Source organism: Prinia subflava, chromosome 29, assembly GCF_021018805.1.
Source record: "Prinia subflava isolate CZ2003 ecotype Zambia chromosome 29, Cam_Psub_1.2, whole genome shotgun sequence".
Classification (NCBI taxonomy): Eukaryota; Metazoa; Chordata; class Aves; order Passeriformes; family Cisticolidae; genus Prinia; species Prinia subflava.
Window position 1 is genome coordinate 1,087,500 of NC_086275.1, and position 10,484 is coordinate 1,097,983.

General features: G+C 66.3%; 3 protein-coding genes across 4 annotated transcripts in view; 2 read left to right on the plus strand and 1 right to left on the minus strand.

The window, feature by feature from the left end:
• REEP4 (receptor accessory protein 4) overlaps positions 1–10,484 on the plus strand; it is a 115,103-nt gene that overhangs the window by 64,496 nt on the left and 40,123 nt on the right. The gene's annotated exons all lie outside the window — the stretch shown is intronic.
• POLR3D (RNA polymerase III subunit D) lies at positions 603–4,761 on the minus strand. Of its 2 annotated transcripts, XM_063420069.1 has the most exons (9): positions 4,607–4,761; positions 3,609–3,774; positions 3,425–3,468; positions 2,772–2,917; positions 2,556–2,683; positions 2,223–2,394; positions 1,892–2,139; positions 1,238–1,390; positions 606–1,032 (listed from the first exon to the last, which is right to left on the minus strand). In XM_063420069.1, exons 1-9 carry the CDS (start codon positions 4,645–4,647, stop codon positions 910–912), a joined length of 1,221 nt encoding a protein of 406 aa, XP_063276139.1. In that variant the 5' UTR covers positions 4,648–4,761; the 3' UTR covers positions 606–909. The 2 variants fall into 2 exon arrangements, with proteins under 2 accessions (XP_063276138.1, XP_063276139.1); XM_063420068.1 differs by lacking the exon at positions 4,607–4,761 and having other exon boundaries at positions 603–1,032; positions 2,556–2,680; positions 3,609–3,794.
• PHYHIP (phytanoyl-CoA 2-hydroxylase interacting protein) lies at positions 6,034–9,313 on the plus strand. The gene is made up of 4 exons (XM_063420070.1): positions 6,034–6,856; positions 7,532–7,706; positions 8,441–8,558; positions 8,653–9,313. Exons 1-4 carry the CDS (start codon positions 6,692–6,694, stop codon positions 9,185–9,187), a joined length of 993 nt encoding a protein of 330 aa, XP_063276140.1. The 5' UTR covers positions 6,034–6,691; the 3' UTR covers positions 9,188–9,313.

A 10,484-nucleotide genomic window follows, 5' to 3' on the forward strand; every position in this document is an offset into this window, starting at 1 on the left:
GGGGGCGTGGCCAATGGTGGAGTGGGCGGGGTTATGTAAATTGAAAGGACGCTGCGATGGCGGGGCGAGAAGGGGTGGGGTGGGCAATGCGGGACTGGGGGGTAAATTGGGACGGGCAGGGGAGGGTTAGGGTGGAATTCGGAGTTAAAATGGGATGGGGTGAGAAAGGGGGTAATATGGGATAGGCAGGAGAGGGCTAGGATGGAATTCAGGGGTGGGATGGAATTGGAGGGATAAAATGGGACAGGGGTAAGATGGGATGGGTGGGAGGCAGGGGTGATACGGGATGGGAAGGATGGGGTGAGAAGAGGCAGGAGTGGGGTACAATACGGAATTGGGAGGGTAAGGTCAGATGTGGGGGGTTTAAGATGGGATGGGGTGGGGGGATCGAGGTGAGAGAGGCAAATGCAGGCGCAGCCCTGCCCAGGTGCCCTCTGTCCCTGCTCCCTGCCCAGGAGCTGGTGGCATCCAGGGAGCTTTGGCTCCATTCCTGTCACCCCCCAGGACAGGGTGGGGGTCACCCACAGCCCCCTACCCCCTGCAGCCACACCCAGCGACCCCAAGACCTCGCAGGGCTCAGCAGAGGTGACAGGACAAGACTGAGCAGCCCCACACAGGGGGAAAAGAGGTTTATTCCAGGTTTTTCCCGCAGGACCTGTGTCCTGCTCCCAGCAGCGTGTCCACAGAGCTGGGGGACACACAGCAGTCCCACACATCCCGGGATCCCCGTTTGGCACTGGGGGGAAGCCGCCGGTTCGGGGGGCACAGCCGGACACCGCGCGGGGCTGGACGGAGGTGGGAGCTGCCTCTGCGCCCACACCTGCGCCAGCCCCCTGCCCACGTCCCAAAGGCACATTGGAGGGGCTGGGGGGCCGTCCCCGGGGGCTGGGGGGGCCGGGACCCCCTGGGCTACCGGTGCCGGTGCTCCAGGAGAGCCTCGAAGTCCGGGGAGCAGACGAGCTTGTGGCGCACGTGGCCCAGCACAATCATCTCGCCCGTCCGGTTGTCCCCGATGCCCACGGACACCAGCTCCTGTTCCAGGGCAGAGACACCCCTGAGCCCCCAGTGCCACAGCAATCCCCGGGAGAGTCCAGTGCTGAGCCTGGAGATGTCCCCAGATGTCCCCAGCAGGACCCTTCCCCACCATTGTCACAGGGAAGGGATGCCCAAGAGCCAGCACCACCCTTCTGGGGGGTTATCTTGGGGTGAAACCTCCCCAAATCGGGTCCCTCCTTACCTGTAGGAAGGAGCAGGGGGTGCCCATGGTGACATCCAGGGTCACCTTGCCCAGCACCAGCTGCACTTTCCCCGACTTTCGGATGAGCAGTTTGCCCACCTGCCCCTCGGGGAGATCGGCCAGGGTACAGGTGTTCTCTGCCTGCTTCGCCTCCTGCCACAGCACAGCGGGACTGGGATCACCCCACGGGGCTGGGATCACCCCACGGGGCTGGGATCACCCCACGGGGCTGGGATCACCCCAAGGGACTGGGATCACCCCATGGGACTGGGATCACAGCATGGGAGTGGGATCACCCCACGGAATTGGGGTCACCCAATGGGGTAAGGGGGGATGGCACCCTGGGATGAGGGAACAGCACAGGATTGGAGATGACACCACGGGATGAGGGGGACATTATGGGACAGCAGGGAAGTCACCACGGGACTGGAGAAGACAACACCATGGGATGAGGGGGAGACATCACGGGATGTGAGGGAAAGGACACCACGGGATGCGGGGGACAATGACGCCAGGGAATGGAGGGACATCACAGGATGGGGTGGAAAGGACATCATGGGATGAGGGGACACTCTCATGGTCCTAGGGGAGACGACACCACAGGAGGGGAGGGATCCCCCCTGCGATGAGGGGCCACCCCCAGCAAGCCCCCACCTGGCTCTTCTCCTGCTTCACCACCAGCACCTGCCCGTCCTCGCTGTGCAGCTCGGCTTTGATGGGTTTGGAGTCGTGGGTGGGGGGCTGCCCGGGCAGGGTGTCGGGGAGCTGCAGGAACACCAGCTCCTCCTCGGCCGCCAGGCTCAGGCGCTGCAGCAGCTCCGCCGCCGACACGTCCCGCGGGAAGCCGGGCGGAGCCCTGGGCGGGGCGGGCTGGGGATCCTCCTCACACGGCTCTTCCTTCACTGCACAGGCGGGCCGTGGGCACGGGGACAACGGGGACACCCCCAGCTTGTCCCCGCCGTGTCCCCAGCCCAGCCCAGCTCACCTTTCACTGCCGGCGGGTCCAGCTCCATCTTCTCCTCCTTGGATCCAGGCAGCCACGGCTGGGCCTCCTCCTGCTCTGCCCCCTCCTCCTTGAAGAGCCAGCCCGAGTGGGCCAGGGGCAGCTGCACCGGCTTGTTGCGGATGTCGTTCTTCAGCCCCGGGTCGTCCAGGAACTGTGGGGACAGGCAGGGGACACTCAGGACAACCCTGGTGGCACAGGGGACCCTCAGCACTGCCCCAGTGGCATAGGGGACATTCAGGATCACCCTGGTGGCACAGGGGACCCTCAGCACCCCGGTGGCACCCAAGCCACCCCCCTCCCCTGCCCACTGACGTCGTCCTTCTGCAGCATCCGCAGGATCTGCTTGGTCTCCTCGTCCGTCTCCCGCTTCTCCTTCTTGATGTTGATGATGTGGGACGGGCCGAAGTCGGACACGTCCACGGTCTTGTCCCAGGAGCCTGCTGGGGGCAGAGGAGCAGCCCGGGGTCACCCCAGCTGGGACAATCCCCCCAAAAACCACCCAAACAACAGAGGGATGCTCCCCTTTACCTTTCTTCTTCATCATTTCAGCAGGGCCCTGCTCGAAGATGGAGTGGGACTGGATGACCTCGGGCCGGCCCCGGCCCCGGCCGTGCCCGTCCCGCTGCCGCTCCCGCTCCTTCTTCTCCTTCTTGACCGTCACATCCTCCCGGGGCCTGCGGGCAGGGACGGTGGCACCTCACCCCCAGCCCTGCCCCACGCCCCTCCAGGGCAGGGAGTTGTAGGAAGGCACCTCTCACCCAGAGAGGTATTTGGGATATTTGTATGGATATCTGTGATTTCCATGGATATTTGGGATATTTGTATGGATATCTGTGATTTCCATGGATATTTGGGATATTTGTATGGATATCTGAGATTTCCATGGATATTTGGGATATCTGTATGGGTATCTAAGATGTTTCCATGGGTGTTTGGGATATTTATATGGGTATCTGAGACGTTTCCATGGATATTTGGGATATTTATATGGATCAATGGGATCCCCTCTCGCTCCTCCCTTCTCCAGACCAACCAGGCCCAGTTCCCGCAGTCTCTCCTCCTCAGAGAGATGCTCCAGACCCCAAATCATCCCTGTGACCCCCCTTTTTACCCACAGGGGCCACCCCCCTGCTGGCAAATCCATCCCTGCCCCCTCTGGGAACAATCCCAAGGCCACTCACTCCTCCTTGATCTTCCTGCTGATGATGTTGGGGGTGAAGGTTTTCTGTGGGCAACAACAGAGAGGAAAAGTCATTCCCAAATCCCCTCAGGGTCTCTCAGCACCCACCCTGGGGTCCCCAAAGCCTCACAGGGCAGGGCATTGGGTGACCCCAAACTGGGGAAGGGGGGGGGGGGGGGTCTCACCTTCTTGACGCCCCCCAGGGTGAGGTCTCGGGAGCGGATGGAGGGCAGGCGGCCCGGGCTGAGGGCGGGGGCTGCGGGGCGCCTGCCCAGCACCCCCCGAGCCCCCGGGAGCCCCGGCCGGAGGCTGCCCGGGGAGCCGGAGCTGCCAGAGCCCCCCTCGGCCATCCTGCGGGGAGGGGGCACGCTCAGGGGGGCACGGGGGCACCCTGCACCCCCAAACAGAGCTGGGTCATACACCCACCCCAGGAATGAACCCCTGCACCCCCAAACAGAGCTGGGTCATACACCCACCCCAGGAATGAACCCCTGCACCCCCAAACAGAGCTGGGTCATACACCCACCCCAGGAATGAACCCCTGCACCCCCAAACAGAGCTGGGTCATACACCCACCCCAGGAATGAACCCCTGCACCCCCAAACAGAGCTGGGTCATACACCCACCCCAATAATGAACCCCTGCACCCCCAAAGAGGGTCCACGTGTAGCCCCCTCCTTTGAGGGGTCGTGTCCCCCCTGCACCCCCCAGGACCCATTTGTGCCCCCCTCCCCAGGGGTCTCAGCCCCCACATACACCCCCAAACAGGACCCATTTGTCCCCCCTCCCCAGGGGTCTCAGCCCCCTCGATCCCCCTGCTCTCCCCTCCCAAAGGGTCTCAGTTGCCCCCCCCGTTCTCCTCAGGACCCCCTTGCCCCCACTCCCCAGGGGTTCACACCCCCATTACCCCCTCACACCCCACAGAATCCATTCGCCGCCCCCTCCTCACGGGCCTCAGACCCCCGGGGCCCCCCGCGCCCCCTCCCCAGGCGCCTCAGCCCCCTCCTTGTCCCCATTTACCCACTCTCACCCCTCTCCCTAGCATTCTCACCCTTCTATACACCCCCAACCGGGGCCCACTCTCCCTCCGCTCCCCAGGGGTCTCATCCCCCTCCTCGGACCCCCCAGGACCCCCTCGATCCCCCCAAAATCCCCCCGCCTCCCCCGCCACGCCGCCCCTTACCCTGCCCGGGCAGCCACGGGCTGGCCGCCCCCATTGCGCATGCGTCACGCACGGCGCGCCCTTCCCGGAGTGACGCTGCCGCTGTCATCTTTGCTGAGGGCACGGCGGGCTTGGCAATGAGCCGCCATCTTTGTGGTTGGCACTGCCCAGCGCTATGTGAAGGCGGCGGCGCCATCTTTGTGACGGGCAGTGCCCCGTTCTCCGGACCGGGCGCCGGCGGCAGCGCTGAGGGGACATTTTTGGGGGGTCACTCAGCCCTTGATTTAACACCCGCATGGGATTCCTGCAGTGCAATCACCCTCTCAGGGTCCCCTGCAGCCCCACAGCCAGCCAGGACCCCCACAGAGGGGGTTCATGCGTGGGCACCCCCTTGCAGATATTTGGGGGGCAATGAGGTTTTTGGGGTGCTGTCCCACCCGAAAGCCGAAAAAAGCTTTGTCCCTCCTAGAAAAGTGTTCACTACGTGCCAAACAAAAAGTCCGTCCGTTCTCCCCCTTGGGCTGTGCCCCCGCGGGGTCCTGTGTGGGTACAGCGTTCCCACGCACCGCATCCATCCCGATTTTGGGGCCGCGAGGAGGTGTTCCCATTGTCCCGCAAGCCGCACAACCGGGACATCCCCCCCCGCTCCGGCCCCAAAAAGGGGGGGAACAGGCAGAACATGCCCACCACCCACCCCCAATCTGCGCCCACATCCCACTCTGCCTCCATCACCTGACGCCGCACGCATCCCTCCATCCCATTGGCAGAACCGGGAGGTTTTTCCTTCCTCCCCCTTCTCTCCCAGCTCCTTGGATATCTATTTTTCCCCCTTTTTTTTTTTTTTTTTTTTTTTTCTCTCCTCTCCCTCCTCTGGAGGGTGTTTGCTATTTCCGAGCTGGCTGGGAGGATCCCAGTCGCATCAGCCGCAGGCAGCGACGCGGCACCGCCGGGTACCACCGCGATCCCTCCGGCATCCTCCGTGCCTCCCGCTGGGATCAGCCCCGCCGGGGCTCCGTGTGCTGCCCTCCCGTCCCTGCTCCTGCCCTGCCGCTCCACCGGCACCCCCGGCAGCCCCCCGGCACGGCCAGGTAAGGGCCTCACCGTGACACCGGAGCAGCCGCAAAATCCCGGTGACATCGGGGACGACATCCCCACGGCACCGCTGAGGGATGCTCGGGGGGCAGGGGGACGCGGGGAGGCGGCGGCTGTTAGGGGACACGAGGTGTTGGGGACACGGGTACGCGGTGACACGATCCAGCCGGAACGATCCCGGTGCAGAATTCCTGCGCCACCGCCGGGCACTGGAGAGGGGCAGCGAGGTGGCACCTTGTCCCCGGCGCGGTGACCTTCCGCCGTGCCCGAGGGCTTTGGCGGGGGACGGGGGAGGTGACAGCGGCTTGGGAGTGCGCGGAGGGGGGCTGGGGGGGTCTGCGCAGATGGGGGGGACACGTGGCCGTGGGTGGCCGTCCGTGGGTGCCGAGTGACAGGGGCACACGCGGCTGAGCCCGGCGTGGGTGGCCGTGGGCACACGGGGGGCGTTGGCACGTTGGCAGTGCCACGGCCGCCCCCGCACAAGCGCGGGGTGAAGGGTGGAGGGTGGGGGGCACCCTCGCCTCCAGCCCCTCTCCCACACCCCCCCCGTGCCGTGGATGCGACTCCGCGTCCCCCCCTCCGCCACCATCGCCCACCCCAGAGCGCCTTCCTGGGGAGCAGGGAAACTGAGGCAGGGCCGGGGCAAAGGCGGATCCAGCTTTTCCAGTGCCCGCGTCCAACCCTCCCCTCTCCCAGCAACTCCCTCGACTCTCCCCTTGTTTTTCTTTCCCCACCCGGTGTTGAGCAAACCCCGAAACGCCCGCTGGCGTCGCGCCGGGGCCCCGCGGCACCCGGGGGAGCGGCCGGGGCCCCCGCACCCGGCCGGGCTTGTTCCCGGCGTCCCGCTGCCTGCTCCTGCCTGCGCTGCCTATTCCTGGCTCCCGGCCGCTTCTCCACCCCGCTGCCATCTGCTCCGCCGCGGGCGGCCCTGGCAGCTGCCGGCGGGGGCAGCCAGAGGGGGTTCGGCGCCCCCAGACCCCGCGCTGTGCCCGCAGGAGCTCAGCCCCTCCGGCCATGGAGCTGCTCTCCACCCCCAAAAACATCGAGATCAACAACATCACCTGCGACTCCTTCCGCATCTCCTGGGCCATGGAGAAGGGGGACCTGGAGAGGGTCACCCACTACTTCATCGACCTCAACAAGAAGGAGAACAAGAATTCCAACAAGTTCAAACACCGGGTGAGGCGGGGAGAGGACGCGGGACCCCCTGCCCGGGGAGAGGAGACGGGGCTGGGAGGGAGGAACCGGCTTTTAACCCTCTCTAGTGCCGAATTTGGGTCGTTCCCCTCACGGGACGCGCTGGCGGAGGGGACTGGGATGGGGATCGGGGGGTGAGGGACCCGGCTGAGCCCCCGCGGGGGAGCTGAGCTGCTCCTGCTCCCCCTCCCCGTGCTGCGAGTCACTAATTCGGGCCGTTTTTAGCAGCGCCGTTGCCACGGTGATGCTATTTAATGTTTAACATTATTTTTTTCTCTCCTCCCCAATAATAAGGGGTGGGGGGGTGGGGGGTGGGATATTTTTTTCCCCTCTCTCTCCCGACTTCAGCATCCGCCGTTGCCACAGAAACGGCTCTGCACTGCGGAGCTGCTCCGTGGCCTATTGACACCACGAGATGCCACCGGGAGCGCGGGGTCCCCGAGACCACCCCCACCCTGGGGACCCTGTGTCCCCATCCCCGCAGGGACGTTTTTGGGGACAGGGACGGGGGAGCACTGTGGGGACAGAGCGGGGGCTGCCGCTCTAGACCCGGTGTTTGGGGGGGTCTCGGTGGATATTTTGGGGAGTGTGGTACCCGCAGCATCCCCGCGGGGGTGGGACGCTGCTGTCCCGCCTGACCCTCGCCCCTCGGCGCAGGATGTCCCCACCAAGCTGGTGGCCAAGGCGGTGCCGCTGCCCATGACGGTGCGGGGCCACTGGTTCCTGAGCCCCCGCACCGAGTACAGCGTGGCCGTGCAGACGGCGGTCAAACAGAGCGACGGCGAGTACCTGGTGTCCGGCTGGAGCGAGACCGTGGAGTTCTGCACCGGGGGTGAGCGGGAGCGGGGCGGCCCGGGAGGGGCGATTGGGGCGATCCCGGAGGGAGGATGGAGGCGATCCCGGGAGCCCGGAGGGAGGATGGGGGCTATCCCGAGAGCCCGGAGGGAGGATGGAGGCGATCCCAGGAGCCGAGGGCTGAGAGGAGGACGGAGGCGATGCTGGGAGCCAGGAGGGAGGACGGGATTTGATGCCTGGAGTCAGGAGCTGGGACGGGGGATGGGGACGATCCCGGGAGCTCGGAGGAGGATGGAGGCAACGCTGAGAGCCGGGAGGATGAGGAGGAGAGGGGCAATGCCCGGAGCTGGGAGCCAGGAGGGAGGGAGGATGGGGCCGATGCCCGGAGCTGGGAGATGGAAGGGGAAAGAGGGCAATGCCTGGAGCTAAGAGGAAGGACGGGGATGCTGCCTGGAATGGGAGCAGGGAGGGAGAACAGGGGCGACCCCAGGAGCGGGGAGCAAGAGGGGGCGTCAGTGCTGGGAGCCGCGAGCGAGATCGGGGCCGATGCCGGGAGCCACGAGCCGGGAGAGAGGATGGGGCCGGTTCCGGGGGAAACGCCGGGAGCCGGGAGCCCGGAGGAGGACGGGGGCGATGCCGGGAGCTGGCACAAGCCGGGCCGGTTGGAGCGGCAGCTGCTGAGTGGGAGGCGGGAGGTGCGGGGAGCTGCGGGCAGGGACGGGCTGCTGGCGGGGGATGGAGACGCCCTGATGTCCCCGCGCCTGTCCCCAGACTATGCCAAGGAGCACCTGGCCCAGCTGCAGGAGAAAGCGGAGCTGATCGCCGGCCGCATGCTGCGCTTCTCCGTCTTCTACCGCAACCAGCACAAGGAGTACTTCCAGCACGTCAGGTACCCCCAGCCCCACTCCCCACGCCCCCCGCCCCCAGAGCGCACTCCCTGACCCTGCCCGTGTCCCTCTTCCTCCTCCTCCTCCTCGTGGCAGGATGCACTGCGGGAACGTGATGAAGCCGTCCCTGAAGGACAACAGCGGCAGCCACGGCTCGCCCACCAGCGGGATGCTGCACGGCATCTTCTTCAGCTGCAACACCGAGTTCAACACCGGGCAGCCCCCCCAGGACTCGCCCTACGGCCGGTACCGCTTCCAAATCCCGGCCCAGCGCCTCTTCAACCCCAACACCAACCTCTACTTCGCGGACTTCTACTGCATGTACACCGCCTACCACTACGTCGTGCTGGTCCTGGCGCCCAAGGGCTCCTCCGGGGATCTCTTCTGCCGGGAGCGCCTTCCCCAGCTGGACATTTCCTCCAACAAGTTCCTGACGTGCTGCGTGGAGGAGGGCGAGCTGGTGTACCGCCACGCCCAGGACAGCATCCTGGAGGTCATTTACACCGAGCCGGTGGACCTGAGCCTCGGCGTGCTGGGGGAGATCAGCGGCCACCAGCTCATGAGCCTCTCCACCGCCAACGCCAAAAAGGACCCCAGCTGCAAGACGTGCAACATCAGCGTGGGGCGCTAAGGGCCGAAGGCGGGCAGGGCCGGGCAGGGGGACGGGCGCCCGCCGAGGGGGCTCCTCCCACGGACGCTGGTGGGTGGAGGGCGCGGGTGGGCTCGGGGGATGCCCCGAGGAAGGAGCCGGCGGGACTCGAGGAGGCAGAGCCCGCGCCGCTGTGCGCCCCGAGGGAGGGAGCCTTCATCTCCTGGACTGGCCGAGCAGCAGCATCCTCGCTGGCGTGAGCCCCGCGCTCTGCCCCGCTCCGCTGCGGGACCCCCTTCCCCGCCGGTGTCCCCCGCATCGCCCCGCCCCAGGTCCGCGCAGCTCCCAGGGAGCCTCGGCCCTGCCAGCCGGGACTGGGGCTCCCCGGCCGCCCCGGGGGGTTCAGGGAGACGTTGGAAGCACCCCCCGGTTTTGAACTGCTCCGGGGGACGGGGGGTGCTCGGACAGGGACCCGCGCTCCTGCCGGCGCGGGGCTGCAGCGGTGCGGGTACCCCGGGGGCGCCCCCGTGTCCCGCCCCTCTCTGCTCTGCCGTCCTGCACCGCCCCAACCCCGGCCCGCGGCCCCGGAGGCAGCAGGAGGAGGCGGGGAAGGGGAGAACGGATCTGAACCCCCCTCCCCGTGCCCCCCGACCCGCCGCCCCCCGCATGAGCCGTCGGCAGCATGGCGCTTGGTGCGGCCCCCCCGGGGGCCCGCCCCCGTCTCTGTGTCCCCCTGCACGCTGTACAACCACCGGCTCCCCGTCCCCGAGCATCCCTGTGCTGTGCTGGAGGTGTTTCAATAAACTCTGTGCGGTCGCCACCGGCCGTGTCCCGCGCCTCTGTCCCCCGCGGGACCCCAAAAAGTCGCTCTGACACCCCCCACCATCAAGGTGGGGATCCAGCTCAAGGGAAGAGGGGATGGGACTGGGAGGGGACAAGGTGGCCCTCGCCAGCTCTCAGAAAAGTTCGGGTTGGAAGGGCCTGGAGGTCACCAGGTCCATCCCACCTGCCCAGGCAGGGTCACCTGCATCAGGTGACACAGGAGCGCGTCCAAGTGGGTTTGGAACGCCGCCAGAGAGGGAGGCTCCACCTTTCCCTGGGGCTGTCCCTGCGCTCTGCCACCCTTCATGGAAAGAAGTTCTCCCTTGTGTTGAGGTGGAACTTATGGGTTTTTTTATGGCCATCTGTCCTTGTGCTGTTCCCCAAACTCCTCTCCCCCGTTTCACCACAGAGACTAAAAACGATAAGTTCCCTGAACTCCTCACCCTCTTTTCACCGTGGAGACTGAAAACCCCTCTGGATGAAAAGCCCCGGTGCCCATCCCGGTTCTGTCCGGGCA